This window comes from Eucalyptus grandis, chromosome 11, assembly GCF_016545825.1.
Source record: "Eucalyptus grandis isolate ANBG69807.140 chromosome 11, ASM1654582v1, whole genome shotgun sequence".
Lineage (NCBI taxonomy): Eukaryota > Viridiplantae > Streptophyta > Magnoliopsida > Myrtales > Myrtaceae > Eucalyptus > Eucalyptus grandis.
This window is the reverse complement of record NC_052622.1, coordinates 8,803,176-8,820,820: the sequence shown is the minus strand read 5'-3', so window position 1 is coordinate 8,820,820 and position 17,645 is coordinate 8,803,176. Positions and strand designations below refer to the sequence as shown.

The 17,645-nt window shown below is 39.8% G+C and overlaps 3 protein-coding genes across 4 annotated transcripts; 1 reads left to right on the top strand and 2 right to left on the bottom strand.

Moving 5' to 3' along the window:
* The first annotated feature begins 1,600 nt into the window (after positions 1-1,600).
* LOC104424684 (BTB/POZ domain-containing protein At2g04740) lies at positions 1,601-6,038 on the top strand. Its single transcript, XM_010037173.3, is given in 6 exon segments — positions 1,601-2,358; positions 2,971-3,730; positions 3,988-4,024; positions 4,100-4,233; positions 5,493-5,602; positions 5,605-6,038. Coding segments are annotated over 6 exon segments (1,752 nt in total). The 5' UTR covers positions 1,601-1,886; the 3' UTR covers positions 5,844-6,038.
* A 529-nt stretch (positions 6,039-6,567) lies between these two features.
* On the bottom strand, positions 6,568-13,899 carry LOC104424683 (fimbrin-5). 2 transcript variants are annotated; one of them, XM_010037170.3, is made up of 15 exons: positions 13,575-13,899; positions 12,965-13,083; positions 12,661-12,831; positions 12,203-12,441; positions 11,948-12,119; positions 11,813-11,851; positions 11,635-11,703; positions 11,425-11,541; positions 10,846-11,057; positions 9,508-9,663; positions 9,236-9,435; positions 8,341-8,498; positions 8,156-8,252; positions 7,857-7,948; positions 6,568-7,263 (listed from the first exon to the last, which is right to left on the bottom strand). In XM_010037170.3, the coding sequence occupies exons 2-15, from the start codon at positions 13,049-13,051 to the stop codon at positions 6,907-6,909; spliced, it is 2,166 nt and encodes a 721-aa protein (XP_010035472.2). In that variant the 5' UTR covers positions 13,052-13,083; positions 13,575-13,899; the 3' UTR covers positions 6,568-6,906. The 2 variants fall into 2 exon arrangements, with proteins under 2 accessions (XP_010035472.2, XP_010035473.2); XM_010037171.3 differs by having other exon boundaries at positions 12,965-13,077.
* Positions 13,900-15,211: 1,312 nt separating this feature from the next.
* On the bottom strand, positions 15,212-17,385 carry LOC104424682 (fasciclin-like arabinogalactan protein 7). The gene is made up of 2 exons (XM_010037169.3): positions 17,146-17,385; positions 15,212-16,224 (listed from the first exon to the last, which is right to left on the bottom strand). Exon 2 carries the CDS (start codon positions 16,197-16,199, stop codon positions 15,414-15,416), a length of 786 nt encoding a protein of 261 aa, XP_010035471.2. The 5' UTR covers positions 16,200-16,224; positions 17,146-17,385; the 3' UTR covers positions 15,212-15,413.
* Between the last annotated feature and the right edge of the window lie 260 nt (positions 17,386-17,645).

The following is a 17,645-nucleotide window of genomic DNA, read 5'->3' as shown; positions in this document are numbered from 1 at the left end:
TGGGTGGGAACTTGTGGCAATAGAAGAAGAGAGGGCGAGATGAGAGAATGGGCTATGTGGAATGGGAAGTGAAGGCATGCGGACCGCTGTCAATTTTCGGATGATCCTTCTTCACAGCATTGTTTGATGAGAGAGCCTTTCAACTCGGGCTAATCGGCTCCGAATCAGCTCCGGCAACGAGAAATAGTGCAAAGGTAAGGTAGAGTGCTCTACATAGTCCGGCCAGAGGGGAATGGAGACCGTCTCTTATCCGTTCGTCGTAAAAAGCCCCGCTTCTTTTTTGACGACCATTTTCAACAATGCGGAATGGAGATATCTTTAGTATTAAGAGCTCATATCGTGGGTTTTCGTGCTTTTAAGAAATAGGGTTTTTGTATAGTGCCATATTGCCTAATTACATGGGATGTTATTGCTGTCGATCGTTTGCCTCTATACAGTTCACCCTTAATGTCAATACAAAAGATTTCTTTTCTTGATATGGTTGTTGCATGCGAGAGTGAGATGCAAGTGTCATGCGCCGATCATTTGGAATCGAGATTGTGCGGTGGCTCTCGACCTAGCCTTTCTTGAGACCGATAGTTCACTCGTTCACCCGAATCGTAGAAAGACAGAGTTCTAGAGAGCAAAACTGGTTGGTGGGATACAACGAGAGGAAAGGCATCCGTTCTTATATTAGTGACTTGATTACCATAATTGATCATATTTTGATTTGATGGATGGGATTGCATCTTCTAACCTACCAAATACCGCCATTTATGCTAAGAAAATTGGGTTATTACCCTAAAAAATCCAAAATTGGTATACTTGTGATAAATTTACCCCAAACTATTTTTTTTACCATGAAAAACCCCAAACTAGTATACTCGTGACAAATTTATCCCGACTGACCATAAAAATCCTAAGTCGATACATTTATAACAAATTTACCGCCAAACTAATTTATTCGACCGTCCTAAACAAATTTGTGACATATATACACTCTGCTAAATTGGATTAATACCACAAAAAAATCACAACAATTATAAATTGTGACAAACGGAGCGTAAAATTGCAAATTGATATACTAGTTAACTATCACATATTATTTAACTTAGTCAAAATTTAACGAAAATTAATAAAGAGGAAATTTGCCACAAATATACTAGTTTGGGGTAAATTTGTCAAAGATATACCAATTTGGAGTTTTTTATGGTAAAAAAAATGAAAATTTTTGTACTTTTTAAGGTATTAACTCAAGAAAATTTTACAACCTAGGGCAATTACTATATTGTCCATCCTCGAGAACAAATCCTAACACTTTTGTACTTCACCTCTCAATATGACCTAACACTTAACCCTCTGTTAAGTGGTGAATATTACCAAAATAAAAAGAAAAAGAACACACCAGCATTTTCATTAGCCCACTTGAGAACAAAATCGGACTGGTCTGATCTGGTCCCCATTCTAATCGGTCTCGAATCTAGTTCCTATCAGACACACTGCTCAGGAACCGATCACTTCTAAAAGCAAGGACCAAAACTCACCTTGAAGAAAATAGATGGGGAAAGAAGGCTCCAAATCTTACTAAAACAAGAGAAAACGACATGCCGTTGCCTCAAGTGGCTATGGCAGTTACACACCGGAACTTCACATCCCTCTTATAACCCTACCTATATAACCCCAAAAGACCAAATTCTCCCTCCCCTATCTTCTTCCTCCGCCTCCGCCGCCGCCGCCTCCTCGTACCCAAACACCGCCATTGAAATCCACCCAAGAAAAAATGAACACCTCCTCCCTCACTCCACCATGTTCGCACCACTCGATTCTCCCTGTAACTCCATAATTGAAGCCACCCCATTTCCCTCCATCATCGCTGAATTGTTGGGTCGCCTGAGTGCAAGGGAAGAATGCCTTCAAAGCGCCCTTCTTGGACGCTCGACCCCGACATGGAGGGCATCGACCTCGACCCGTCCGACTTCGGCTGCTCCGTCGCCCTCAAGAGGGTCCCCAACGGCGACATCTTCTCGGCCTCCCGCGCCGGCGACGTCGACCGCCTCCGGTACCTCATCGAGACAGGCGTCAACGTCAACGCCCGCGACCAGTGGGACTCCGTGGCCCTTTACTACGCGTGCCTGGCGGGCCACCTGGACGCCGCGAGGATGCTGCTCGAGAGCGGCGCGATTTGCTTCGAGCACACGTTCGACGGCGACCGGTGCCACTACGCGGCGCTCAACCTGAAGGTGAGGAAGCTGCTGAAGGCTTTTGAGGCCAGGCCGCCGCCGCTCGGGCCGCTGCAGGGGGAATTGAGGGAGACGTTCTTGAATTGCGAGGCGAATCGAGCGTTCTTGGAGCAATCGGGGAATCTTTTTACGGGATCAGGTACTTTGTTTAAGTGTTTGTAGTGTAATTGATATATAATTTTGGTGTAAAATAGTTGGGTCGGTGAGTTGAGATGTTCACTTGATCATCGAACTCGACTCAATTCTTATTGACTATGAATTGAGTTTTAGTGGATTCATTACCTATGTTGAAGTCTTGTCCGAGCTTAATGACGCTCGACTTGGCAATTGAAGGTTTTTAGAGTAATCTCAGGTTCTGGTCGAAGTAGCAGGCACTGTCAAGTACTTTTATTTCATTGGAACAGTAGGAATTTGGAGTTGGTCTGTTATTGGAATTTTGCAAGTAGTGGAGTTTGATGAATCGGTCATCTGTGATGTCTGTGTGCTGAAAGTGTCCTGTATAGATAGAGGTGTTGGGCTTTACTGGTGAATTTACCTAGAAAATTCCTCATTGCACAGAGAAAGTGCCATTTAATGTATTTGTACTTTATAGACTCATGGTGTAGAACCTATATGAAATCACGTTAGTTAACTATTTGAGCATGGTGGTTCTAGTTGCTCTGTACTTTAGCTGGATAATTATCAGTTTATCGTGGCTCTTAGTACCCTACAAGGAAGTAACCATCTAATGCCTGATATGGTTGTTGATTAGGTATTGGTTCTTCTGAGGCTTCAAATTATGACCATTTTCCTCCGGATGTAGTATTTTTCATACATGGTAGACCTATTGAAGCACACAGAGTCATCTTAAGTGCTCGGTCACCCTTCTTCAAGAAAAAGTTTGAATCAGATTGGAAAGATCGCAGAGAAGTCAGATTTTCCAGGGAAAAGTTGTCATATCCTGCGCTTCACAGCCTTATTCACTTTTTCTATTCAGACAGACTAGAGATCTCTGTAGAGGACATGGAAGATCTTGTTAGGATCTGCAAGGTCTGCAAATGTGCATCACTGGAAATAACTCTCGAGAAGGAATTGATCCACCAAAAGTTTGCAGAGTACAAGTCGTTGAGGGATGCAGATAACTCTCAAAAGCGATTCATCTTACAGGGTTTGTCCCTTCCTGAGGAGGATCGCCTTCCTGCTGCCATGAATCGGATTCTTAAGATTTGTCTCGCCAATTCTTTGTTGGAGCACAACATGCAGAATGGTGTCCATAACTTAGTTGCTTCTATTGGTGCATTGAAGATAAATGATTTTGTAGACGATCTTGCAGATGTTTGTGTTAGAGTTGATAAAAAGATTTTTCGTTGCCATCAGGTGGTTTTAGCATCGAGGTCAGAATATTTTAGAGCAAGATTATCCCATATGAGGGATTTACAAGATGAGAAAGATATGTCGTCTGCAGCTACACTTCCATGTCTTGAAGAACATGACTTAAGCATGGAAATTTTTAAGAAAATGATTGAATATATGTAAGTGTTGGGCAACACGTTTCAGTGGTCTCTGTTTGCATCCAGTCTGTTTTTAGATTGGGTTTATGGTAGTGGTCTCAATAGTTCTCCAAATTTTAGTCACAGTCCAATTCGGTGCACTGATAAGAGTTAGGACCCCATATTGTCTTTAGGAGTACTATGCATGAAATCTTAACTTCAACGATTTTATTCTCTCATTGATTTTCGGCTTCAAGTTTCACCATAGTGAAACTTATACATGCTCGTTGATGGTTCAGGTACACTGATAGTTTAAAGGAAGTAGATCCAGATGAGGTAATCTATGTACTAGATGATTGAAGGTACATGGTCCTATTTTGTGGTGCTGCAACTCACTGAACTAATTTGCAGGCAGAGGAAATGTTTGATGCTGCTTCTAGATACCTATTGTTCCCTCTGAGGCGTGCTGTGGCTGATGTATTGCTGCCGCACTTGGAAATGGCCTCGCCAGCTGAATTGTGCCATTGGTTGTTACTATCAGACATGTAAGTATAGCATGGATATACCTCCAGATTCTATTATTTTCTTGATCGCTTGCTCTCTATGATTTCATATATGCCAAGGCACAATTTTCTTTTGGCTGTGCTCAAGGCACAGATACTGAAGTGTACTAGTGTCAGGCATAGTGACTAAATCAATTAGTTAGTTAGATCCCTGAATATTGCTAATAAATTTGAAATTCATTAGAGTTGGGCATTTTTTTCTATTTAAACAGTGAAGTTGCTGAATAAATCTCTTTCTGGTTTTCATTGTCTGTCTAATGAAAGAGGATGTTTAGTTGTGGTCAGTTTAAACTAAACAAGAAAAGAAATGTGTCTGATGCTGGAATAGGTGGCTGAAACTATGTAGTCAGTCCTGTTTAATATGTTGAATAAGTGTTGAAAATTTATACATTCAGCACTTCAATAAAATTAAGCACATTTAACAACCATAATTGGTCTTGATTTAAAGGATTCAATTAAGTAAAAATATCACTTAATTTGCTAAGTAAGGTTGGTGTTACTTAATTACTTAGATTAAAATACACATTTTAAGGAATTAAAATCTTGCTTATGACATTGCTAAAAGTCTAAAGAGTTAATACCATGAAAAACCCTATAGTACACTTATTACAAATTTACTCTAAACTAATTTTTTGATCACCAAAAAAACTAAACCGGTACATTTATGATAAATTTACCCTTTATTAGTTTCCATTAAATTTATTGCTAAATTGCTGAATTGAATGACATGAGACAGTTGATGGGTTTGCCAATTTGGAGTTTTACTCTCCGTTTGTCATATGCGTATTAATTTGTGGTTTTCTATGGTATTAATTAAATTTTATGGCTTTTATGAAAATAAATAAATAAATTTTATGGAAATCAGCGAAGAGTAAATTTATCACAAATTAATCAATTTAGGTTTTTGGTGGTGAAAAAAATTAGTTTATGGTGAATTTTTACTTGTTTGGGGTTTTTCATGATATAAAAATTAATTTGGAATAAATTTATTACAAGTATATCGGTTTAGGGTTTTTCGTGGTATTAACCCAAGTCTAAGACCTAGCAATAATATTCATCATTCCATATGTGGTTACATAGTATTCAATACTCTGTATTAAGCTATTATCAAATAATATTCTGATTCATTTTCTGCACTTAAAATTTAATATTTAAATTTTCAGTACTTGGTTTTCAGTTTTATCAAATAGGCTTGAGTCTTGGATGAGAGTTCTCGTTTGACATTTATGCTGCACATGTAGGTACGGAGTTTTGAAGATGCGAGAGTATTGTCTAGATACAATGGCTTGTAACTTTGAGACATTTGCGGACACTCGCGAGTTCCGTGCAATGTTATTGACTTTGCCACCCCCTCTGGGGATTCTTCGCTTCGAACCACGGTTCCAAGTGCCCCTGGAGCTGTGGCAAATACTGATCAAGCCAATCTTCTAGATGACCTACGTGAGAAGTGGCTTGAAGCTGAAGCTGCTGAACTAGACAAGAGAGATGAGAGTGCATTGCTCTTTGATAAGCGCCTTGAGATACTCATGCTTGTGGCTGAACAGGAAAAGTCTGAAACTTTAAGCGACGATGATCATGGTTGTCTTGCATAATGAAGTCCTTTCTCCTCAAACATCAAACAAATAGAAAACCAAAATGTAGATTGTAATCATTTTTTTCTACAATATAAATAAAAGACATTGGGTAGAGTGGAAATTTTGTAACTGGAGTGATATTTTAGTTCACGTTTTTAATACATCTTTGACTCTTCTTAGACTACAATGTGAGAACTGCATTTCCCTTCTGAATTTCCTGAGCGAGGATTTCTTCGGACGAATTTTGACGACAAATTTGTGTATTGATTATTCCAAATAGGAACCTATTGTGCATGTAAGTGCTGGAACAGCTTTGCATGTCTCCAAATGCATAAGCATGCAAAGAGAATTGTTAAAACAATTGAATTGAGCGTGCATGCAGAGACTGAAGGAGGCATAGGCCTCTGAATTTCGAATGGTTTGTATTTCAAGTTACCAATTTACCAGTTTGGTTTTTGTGAACATCAACGTTTGTTAGTTATTTTGCTGATAAATGCGTTCACGGACGGATTTGTCCACACCACGTGGGCAAATCGGACTTCCTTGTATCGCCCTTTAATGTGTCCAATTACCTGCGTTGCTTGAAACTGCAAACTGTTGAAAGCTGTTGGAGACTTGCTTGAAAATGGAAACTGTGGAAAGCTGCAAGAATGTTTCTCCCAATCATGTTAAGTACGCCATGAAACCAGAGCAGCGTTCCATAAAGAGATAAGCTGAGCACGGATGCATCCCCAGACAGGTGGAAAGGAACTGTCAAACTGTCATATTGAGATACACAGAGAAAGCAGGAACAAATTACATTCAATTTTCTAACTGATCCGGAAGCATCAAATATGGCTTCAGTGCGATCAGAGAAGTCATGCAAAGAAAATCGTCACATGAGCAGGATACAAGCAGGACCCCTTCACCTTCTGCATTTTACAAGTATGAATGAATGAGCAATTCCTATTGTGTAAATTAAAACTCAACTGTAAATTGATTTTCTCTTTTGAAAAAAAAAAAACCAAGAAGAAGAAGAAGAAGAAGAAGAAGAAGAAGAAGAAGAAGAAGAAGAAGAAGAAAATAACAGTCACAGCTATCATCATTCTGTATCACGTCCTCCCCCTTCCACATGAGTCGAGGCCTTTTCATTTTCAGTTGAAGGGGATCCCTCAATGGTAATCCCATTTTCGCTATTTGATGATGGTCCTGTGTTTTCAACCTCTTGAGAAGATTCATCTTTTCCAAGTTGTTGGGAAGGTGTGCCATCTGAAGCAGCATCATTGATGGACAAATCTGAGATCTCACTGGCCAGAACCTTGTCATTCTCACCATTTGCAGAACCCACTGGTGATGCATCTAGATCAGTGGATTCACCGGTCTCTGAGTCACCTGCCTGTTGCTGCAGGCTCCAATACATGATGCTCGCTGTTAAAGTGAGGATCATCTTCTGGTTTACCTGTCCTCATGGAAAAGTGAAAATAACATCAAGAAATGCTAACCAGCAGTTTTTTCAACATGCAAGTCCAAAGCAGCCGTATCATATATGATGTGGGGGAAACTTAGGAAGATCAGCTGACAATTTTCAGTTTTCAGGCAAAGTGAGATCAGCCACTTTGTCTAAATGATGAAGCGAAAAACAAAGAAGCCCTTCTGTTTAATCAAAGCTCAACTAATAACAAATTGTAAACAAGCATTTTAAATGGTATCATCATGTGCCGTGGAACTTCCAAGAGTTCTAAGCACACTGTAAGAATATAAACGAGGTATTTAAAACCAGTTGCCACCAGAGACATACAAACTAACCTAATGAAGAACTAAAAGGCAAGGGGAGACAAATGATTCACCTTCACGGTAGTGTCATGTCATATGATCAACAAATCGTTTTCCAGCACAATTAAATAAAGAACCATAGCATAGCATATCAGGAGACACAGCTAAGGAGAAGAAGCAAAATTAGCACTGAACCATAACTAGTACTGAAACTGAAAAACTTTTTTCCTGGACAAGTATTGTGAGCTGCATATCTAAAGTATATCAAAGTGAAAGTACCTCTATAATGTCCTCAGGTAACAAGAAGATGGAACATCCAAGCTTTCTAGCAACACTGATTATATACGTGGCATTTAACTTCTTATCCTCATCTGCAGATAAAGTGTGAAATATCATTACCATGGTCCACAGGAAACACACTAGTGCGGTTGATGAAGGAGGATAATGTAACTCTCAAGTAATCCATTCCATTATTTTTATCACCAAGAAAATAGCAGCTTCAACCTTCAAGTTGGCAAAATACAATGTGCAAATGTAACTATATAATATCTAATTGAATGAGAATAAGAATGACCGACCAGTTTCCCCCTTCGTGACAAGACTCCAGTTGACCACCCTTGGCTCCACAGAACTAAGAAGCTCGAGAAAGAAAATCCCAGTCGAAAGGTTCTTGTCCTAATAAAGACAAAAGAGATAAGAGAATTTCAAACTTTGAGTTATGATTATTTCGATTCTAATGTGAGGTGTTGTCTGGTTTTATTACCTTAAAGCTCTCCATTTGGGATGATCTACCTGCCTTCTTAACTTTTCTGTTTGCCCAATTCAAAATGTCGGCGTCAGTTATTTCCTTACCTTGTGCGTGATATCTAAGGTTCTTCAGAAGCTGGAGCATAGTAAACCTCATCAATTGCCATAAGTATGCTGCAGATACCAAGAACAAGGAGTTGTCAATGCCTCCTAGTTTATAGGTCAAGAAACACTTCCTTTTTGAAGAAAAGATGAGAGCACTCATTAAAACTTAAGTATTCTGGTGAAGGAATACAGCTGCTTCTGCAACATAATGGGAGCATCTAGATTCAACGCAAAAAACAAGGACAAAATTTGCAAATTGGATAACAAGAACACCTGTAAAGCAATCAGGATAAAAGACATTTCCGAGAAAGTATTTTTTCCCCCTGAGGAAGAACAAATTGACTAAATAAGCCAGTTTAGCTAGGGCCAATTAGAAAAGGAAGATTCTATTTTAACTCCCGAAGAAGTTCAAAAAGGATGAAGAAATAATAAGAGTCTTCACCCACGTGATTTTATAAGTCTGATATGCTGAAGTAGTGAGGGAAGAATATTTACAAACAGAAAAATGAAGAAATATTGAAAGATGCTCCCCCTTATCCAAAATTTCACTAAGAATCTTCCTTAGGTTCACCTCGTGTTTTGTGGCTGAAAGAATTCACGAAAACAATGCATGGCCCATATATATTTCTCTCCGCTCCACCAACAACCAATCTATGTACTACTAAGGGTTATTTTACAAACACCAACCAGCAGAACATCATGTGAACTACAACCTAAAGACCAAAATGTGCCTGAAAAATACAAATGGTTATGTTGAAAAGATAATTCAGTTGATAAGAAAAAGAAAATCAAAAGTTGGAAATAACCTAGTATGAGCTTCTTATTTCCTTGCACGATATCATTGCCAGCTACATTCACTAGGGAGAAATTCAACTGCTTTCCAATCTTGATAACTTGGTTGCAGTTCTCAACTTTTCTAAAGGGCATCTTTATAGGAGGCTTGCTGGCATGCTTCCAATTAACCGATCCTGGCGAAATCTTGTCGAGCACCTCCAACAGAACCCATCTAAATGAAATTTTAGACATTACTGAAGGTTCCACATGCAGATAACTTGGAGAAGAAAATATGAAATCTCACCCATTCCTAAGGTCCTCAAAAACATTATTGACGTATGTGGCAGTACCAAGACTATTAATCCACAAGCGGAAGCATCTCTCTTCACGAGAAGTTTGAGTGTCGTCAGTCATCATCTCAGCAAAGGAAATCTTCTTGGTATCAGTAGACAAGCCATTCCTGCAAAGTTAAAAATTAATTTTGTTGTGTAGTACCATCTCAAAAGGTGAATATTCCTCTCAGTCTTAATATCAATTTTGAACTTACACACTCTCACCTATTCATATAGAATTGGCAAAATGACAAAATAAATCCCAACCTTTTAGGGATTTATAGTTTTATCCTAACCTTTAAATCCTGTATCAAAAATACTAAAGCTTTCACATTCATTTCAAATCTATCCCAGGTCTACAAGCACCACTTGTGATGGGAAATATTAAGATTATTCCTTCCCAAATTCCGATTTTGCCCCCAAAGGAAGAAGAAAGATCTAGTTTTATTATTCAAGGGAGAATATCTTACACAGAATAATTCAAATTATGAACAATTCCAGAAAGAATATTTATCAGGCTTGATATCAACCATAATCTAAATATTTCTGAAAAAATTTTATGAAAAAAAAAAGAGAAGAAAAATTAGATTTCTCTACAATAATATAGTCGTAATTGCAATGCAATAAATACTTAAGGCAGAAGAGGGCAAAAAGGTATTGACAGACAATTTTTGGATGGAGTCTAGTCTTGAGATAGAATTGATATGATTTCAAATAGTGAGGATTTATTGCAATTTGATTCGTAAGATTAACACATGGTAGAGCTGGGAAATACAAGTTTAATAATCTTTCCATAGGCAGATAAAATTCAAAGTTGGTATTTTTTTACACTCGCTATATAACCATAGTAACTCAAACTACCACAAGGCTCAGTAAGTGACACAGCAAAATCTTGGAGAAATTGGAATAGAAGATCCAGCACAGGTGGAAGTGGAGAGGGAAATGTAAACATCTAGTTGTGTTGACCACAGGGAAGCAAAGAAAGCACACGTTTACACAATGGAATCTTGGAGAAATGGAATAGAAGATCTAGTGGCAAAAAAAGCAGAAAGATAAGTAAACATTTCATTATGTTAACTAAGGGGTAGCAAAGAAAGCACAATTTTCACTTATCAAAAGGCCTCTCGTAAACCACAATCACAATATTATGTTATTCCCCAAACACTGCTTAAGACCCAATCCAATCAATTATCAAAACCTTGTCATCCCCACCAATTCCTACTCCATTATTCATAGGTTTGTGCAATCTCACCGTTTCTAAATAATTGAAAAAGAGCACAATGTATACAAGAAAGTGACATATAAGGCACCTGTGTTGGAATATTTGTGCCACAAATGCAAGATTAAGATTTGGTGAACCCTCCACAATATCAGAGGGTGTGAGATATCTTTTGCAATCCAATTTCTCCGCTTGCTCAAGTACCATGTTTGCTCTTTCCTTGGGATCCTTTGCATCCAAGGTGGAGGGGCTAGCATGTTCTGGAGCAAGAGCATTGAGCAGGTAAGCATAAGCCTCACCATCCTGAAATATTAGGGGTTCAAAGTGTCAGACAAGCATATAAACAAGACCAACTTTAAAACATGCTTTGTGAGAACCAGAAAATACAAATATGAGCCATAGCTCATTTCTGGCGGTGATCTTTTCTTGTTACCAGGTCTGCAGTCTACTTACCAGTTGTGCCAACATGAGCAGAAGAAAAAAGCTCTGAAAAGAACACTATAAGCAACTCATGGGACCTCTACTGTAGCAATTTCTAGTAAAGATGCAGAAATCCAAGATCATTTGTAATTTTAAGCTGATGAAATAATAACGTTTGTGATGATGCTCCAATCCTAGGGTTACCAGTTTCTATTCTACGCATAAAAAGTACTAGTAAACTCCTGCTTACCTTCACATCTGAGGAAAAGTTTGTAACCTGCTTATCATACCCAGCTTTCTTTAGATGAAAATTCATCCATTTCAATAAAACTTTCTCAGGTGGTAAACCCAATAGCTCCTCTACATCCTGCAACAATTTGAATGCCCCAACAAAATGATAATTTCAGAACACTGAGCTTCCTGATCGATATATTTAAAAGAAATCTTGAACTTCAATCACCTGGCTGTCATCCACCAATTCCACAAGTTGAGGAGTTTTCTTCAGGTTGAGATCAGCCAACAATTGGATCTGATATAGCCACGGAGAAAATGACCAACTTGAGAATCAATTACTTGGACTATTGATAATATATAAATTCACTTTGTGATAAATAAACAAATAACATCCAGTTAATTACCTTTATAATTTGAGAAATTAAACCAAGAACCAGATGGGGCTGGAAAATCCAGACAGAAAAAGAAGAATAAGATTTCAAAAGTAAAACAGATCTACACTACAAACAAAATTAGAATCTTCTCTAAGTTCAACTTACTCTTGCTTCAACCAGGTCCTGTGTACCAATATTTACAACTGTGCAGCCAATGGCCTTTGCCGAATTGAGACAAAGAGTATGGTTCTCATTCCTCTCCCATGGATTGAGGACACTTTTGGTGTTAATAGCTCTCTCGTCTATGGTTCCAGGGACAGCTACATTTATGAGCTTACTGCATCATGAAACTTTAGGCATCAATGAAAAGTAGATCTTCTATGTATGAATACACAGTTGGAAGGTCAAAAAAGCGTGTACCAGAGAAGAACTCCATCTTTTGCTAGATCAAACAAAGCGTTTGTCCCTGGATCCATAGGAAGATACTTCTTTAAGAACGGATCTTCTCCCAGATAGCTGTTGATATGTGCCACATAAGAAGACTTTTCTGATACATTTATTGTGTGCTGGAAAGTGGTCGTGGCTGCCTTTAGAAAAGAAGATGCATGTTTCGAACTGCCAGATTTAGCTGTTGCTCGAGCTTGCAAATTCAAAAATGCCTGCCCAAAGGATGGGAATTCCACTATCATTCGTTTGACACGACTAAAATTAATTTCTAAACAGTATGAATTTCAGATGTATGTGCTCTACTCTGCTACGCCAGTGAACTTTATAATCCCACCTTTAAGAGTGCTATAACAATCGTACTTTCAGTGTCTGCACAACTACTTACCATCACCAAAAACTATAACAGAATGTTGTGCTCTTTTCAAACTCACCCGAAGGAAAGACTCAAAATCAATCTCTTCCTCCATGTTTGTACATGATTCCCCAAGAATAACCCTAATCTCATCCACGTTGAGCATTTCACTGAAAGCTTTCAGCTTTGCAAACATGGGCGGCAAATCTCCGACAGTGACCCGGCCAGATTCATTTTTGATTGAGATATACTGAAACCAACAAAGACCATTCGATTAGCCACCAGAATGCAGCCAATTATAAAGCAAATCAAAGATAACAAACGACATAGCCAACCCAACAGGAGGAGGAAAATGTGCCCAACGGAAAAAAGAAAATGCTCACTCTGGATTTGAGGGTCCGAAGCTCGACTTGGGTGAATTGGCCCTGCAGCCATGGATCAGATACCAGAACGCCAACAAAACCAGCCATCTTAATGCCTTCCTCTGCTTCAAATCCTGAAACTAAACAACAACAATAATCGCCAGCGGAACACAAAAGCGCCAACACATCGCACCAAGGCAGTCGCGTGATAATTAACAACAAAAAGAGGAATTCTCAGATCAACATAGGATTGCGCAAAGCATGAAACCAAGCTGAGACGGCGAAAAACGTTTGCACGCCACGCAACGCGTGAATAAAACAGTGCCCTTTCTTTTTGCCCATTTCGAAAGATCAAATCAACCAAGAAATCCAAACGACCCACCCCCAAGAGCACCTCGATCGACGGCAACGCAATCTAAGCACTACCCATTACCCTCCGCGCCCCGAAAAGTTTCCACGCCACGCAGCGCGTGAATAAAACAGTGCTCTTTTCTTCGTCTCGAAGGATCAAATCAACCAAGTAATGCAAACGAGCCATCCCCAAGAGCACCTCGATCGATGGCAACGCAATCTAAGCACTACCCATTAACGTCCGCGCCCCGGAACACCAGATTCAGATTCGACAACGAACCTGGGAACGTCAAAAACAGGTGGGAAACGAGGCGCCCATGAGAGTTTCTGCGTCAAGTTCGAATCTTTCGGGCGTTGGTGGCGTCGTCCGAATGAATCACTGATCGGATTGAAGGAACGAACGAAGGAACGTGCGAATTGCGTAGGGAGACAGGGAGAGAGAGAGAGAGAGAGAGAGAGAGAGAAAAGCGTGTGGCCTTTGAGGAGCCGGGAAGAGAGACAGGAATCATCAAAACAAGGATGTCGGAATGCCTAATATTAAGCACATCATTCTGCCCTTCTTTCTTCCTTCTGTTTCGTGGGGGGAACGTTGAGATTCGATTAAAAGTTCAGCTCATGATTCCATCCAATCGACGCCATAAAATGCCATTGCTACGTAATTATGTCTGTTATTGGGGTTATTATTATCATGTGGGATTTCTTACTTGATAAAATTAAGCCTATTTAATTATTACCATAATAATTGGATTTGGGAATTTATTTTATTTTTAATTAAAAGATGGGATCTAGAGTCTGGAAGTGGAGTTTTCCTACGGCTATTCCATTTGCCCAAGTTTCCTATAGGTTTTGTATTTAAATACTCTGTTGCAAATTTATGTCTCTAAGCGTGCGCATCCAATGCGATAGTAATTTTAGAATTATAACCATGAAAATAATCACGAAGCATAACAAAACAATATTTATGAGTCAAATGCAAGCCCTGTGTCTTGCCATGTGGCAGTCGCAGGGTTAATGGAGGGCCACTTGGCGATCGCAAGAATGGCCACTATCTCGATTCCGGTTTTAATTATTTGTAATAGATAATACATATGGGGTGAATTGGATTTGGTCCCATGTTAAAGCTCAAAATTGCTTATGAATAGAGGAAGATAGATGGTCGAAATCATTCAATCTTAGGACAACTTACTTTGATTCCGAATGAATTTTGAGGTCATTAATAAAGTCATATTCAAACATCATGATGTCTCGAATCATCAATCAATTAGGCAGCTTGTCATGAGACGAATTCAAGCCCGCAAACAATCATGACATGATCATAGTCGGTACGAAGTAATTGCAGTGGCAAGAAGTGACCATCGCCATGCATTACTGCATGGGAAAATCTCCTCGACGAATCAGTGATTTCTGCGCAAGGAGTCGGTCGTTCTTGTTGGTGACAGATAACCAAACTCGTGAATAATTTATTGCGGCTCAGTGAATGGCTCATGTAAACTCCATGTCCCTTCGGAGCGTCGCAAAGCAGAACAATTTCAAAGTTTTCCCAGATTTGCTAATCTGATAGCTTCTCACTAGAGTATCCCAATCAAAAACATGCCGATCGAGGTTAACGAGTTCTTTCATGACAACCTATTTCGGCTCAATTACAAGCACGGTGCAGAGCGAAATCGACAATTTGGATTCACTGATGATTGAACCAGAAATTCTACTTCTGCTGGAGTAAAGGAGTTAGAATGACCAATTTCCCCACAAGCGGTTGACTTCTGCAGTTCTCCAAGCTTTGAAGACTCGTGAAAACATCTCTGACATTTTCCGAAACTGAGCTCAACGTTTATTCGCACTGGCCTCGCCGAAGAAGCACAGAATGGAACCCTGGTTTCTTGTGTAATCAAGAATGGAAAAGCTTTGTTGCACTTTACATCATCAAGAACAAACTAACTGAATCAACAATATGGCATTGAAAAAACGTACTGATAGAATAGCACTAGCCAAATTCACTTTCTCCTACACAACGTCAATAACATAAAATCCCCAAAAAAAATGGTTTCAAATCAAGCAATTCAATCACATCCAATTCTACTGTCTTAATCTAAACCAAGAGCTCATTAATCAAACTCCATTATCAACCCGACATCATAATCATCACGCTCGAAACAGCAACGAACAAATGGCTCCAAATTCCCAAACTGATAAGCTGCGGAGACGAATTCTGATTTTGTTCTGACGAAGATGGTGAAGATGTAGTAACATTTACTCCACTCGGAGTATCAGCAGCCGGGGGAGTGTCAGCTACAGGACTCGGTGCTGGAGCTGGCATTGGTGGTATATCAGTACCAAAGATCGCCTCTGGGAGAAGTACGTGATCCACTTGGTACACTGCTACGGGGTTGGTGGAAAGCACACTGCTACTGATCTTTGTATTGGTCCACCCGGAATTGACGTGCACATCTCCAGACAAATCAGTGAAATTCAAAGTGTATTGGCCACCAGCATATGTGCTGACGGGGCTCGATTGGCTCAGGTTCTTGAAATCGGCAAGACTGTAGTAATGCGACAGGGCGTGGAACAGGCAGAGTGACTTGAGCTGGTCTTGGGTGAGGTTGGAGAGGGATGGCTCCTTAAGCGATGAGAAGGCCTTGTCGGTTGGTGCAAATATGGTGATGCCATCCTTGGAGTTGTTGGCCTGTTCTTGGAAGGTGTCGATGACTTTGGTGGACTGGAGATATCCAAGGAAGGTGTGGTACGAGCCCGCTACGGTGAGCAGGTGAGTGAGGTTCACATAGTCAGGTGTCGGGGCTGGTGCTGGAGCCAGGCTTGGAGGGGGAGATTTGGTGGTCTGAGCTTTTGCTTCTGGAGAAGAGAGCAGCAGAATAGCTGTGGTAATCAAGAACACCGTTGTTGACTTCATTTCTTCAGAGAATTCGAGTTACTCTCTGCAGATTATAACTTCCAAAAGTCAAAGTTCACTCTTATTCTCATATATAATGGGAATGTTGACAATATGACCACTGCTGTCGATTTGTCAAAAGCAATAAAACATTTTTGTGTCTAGATTCTAGAAAGTTGCAGCTGAAATAATGAAATTTACAAACATGAAATTCCCAACTTATTTGGCAAATAAAGCCCGTTTTCAGTTTACAGATTCTTAGGATTTTCACTTTGAACATGTAGGGTTTTCTCCTTTGGGTGGACTGAAAATTGAAATTAAGGTTGCAACAAAATCCAGATGACCTGCTTTTTCGGGGCAATCAAGAATGTGGCAAGGCAGAAAAACCAGTTACAAAATGCAGGCCCAATTAGCTAATCCAACGAATTAGAAGTTCACAAAAAGAATGTTTATCAAGCAAATTGCAATTGTAAAAAGAGCATGCAATTGTGAGCAGGCAATTTGAATATTTGAAGGATCCACGAAACAGCAAATTCATAATGTTGTTTAGTAAGCAGCAAAGTCATAATGTTGGAGGACCCTCAAAACAGATCAATCCCAGAAGACGAGAAAACCATGGCCAAAACCCAGATCTGACACCTAACTTTGGGTGCTCCGAGCATCTTCTTTTCTTCCTATTAATTTTGTCTTTTCCCCCTGTTCCTGCTCAAATCAGGTACTTCCCAGCAAAAACCAGCAGAGACCGAAGTCAACACTCTCTCACACGTCCCCCAAAATGCACATAAACTAACAAAGAAGCAGATCTAGATCAGTTTATTCAAAAGTTACCCACAACGTCCAAACGACAGAACTCAAAGAAGAGCTGTGGAAGCAGCATTGTCAAACCTCAGATTTCAGATGAACCATGGTAACACACGAAGAGCATTAAAGAACAGAAGCAATGAGCCAAGAGATCGAAGAACGAAACCTGAAGGAAAAAGGAGGGCAGGACTTGAAAAGCGAAATGTGGCGTTGGGACTGGGGTGTGATGCTGCTGATGCTGATGCTCTGGAGTGGAAAGTCTGATAGTTAAGGACTTAAAAGTGGGTTTACTTGTTTCGGGGACACTGAGTGAAGTGAACACAGATGGGGTGGCTCTTTATTATCGAACTGTAAGACAGGGGAAGCTTACTCGAGGTGGGGCATAGCTGGTGAAACTCACGGTACTTTTTGACCCTTGCACAGCTGGTGAAGAAAGAGCAGGAGAGAGAGAGAGAGAGAGAGCAGGTACATAAAAATGTCACTTTGATATATAAAATATATATATTTATTATATATTATATAGATATATGTTTATATATCGACAGCCCACGATTGGTGGGCCCAAATCTCACAGTGCTGTACGGCCGAAGGCCCAAACAATTTGCCCCGAACATGCACATCATAAACCATCCAGAACACATTGACTAACGGGTCACTATTTATTAA

Bases quoted from the DNA above. Each gene is read 5' to 3' on its own strand.
- LOC104424683 (XM_010037170.3), bottom strand. From the start codon at position 13,051: ATGGCTGGTTTTGTTGGCGTTCTGGTATCTGATCCATGGCTGCAGGGC. The intron at 11,852-11,947 runs GTAAGTTGAACT...TGGATTTTCCAG, and splicing joins AGGACCTGGTTGAAGCAAGA to CCCCATCTGGTTCTTGGTTT. The intron at 11,542-11,634 runs GTGATTGAAGTT...AAATTGTTGCAG, and splicing joins AATTGGTGGATGACAGCCAG to GATGTAGAGGAGCTATTGGG.
- LOC104424682 (XM_010037169.3), bottom strand. From the start codon at position 16,199: ATGAAGTCAACAACGGTGTTCTTGATTACCACAGCTATTCTGCTGCTC.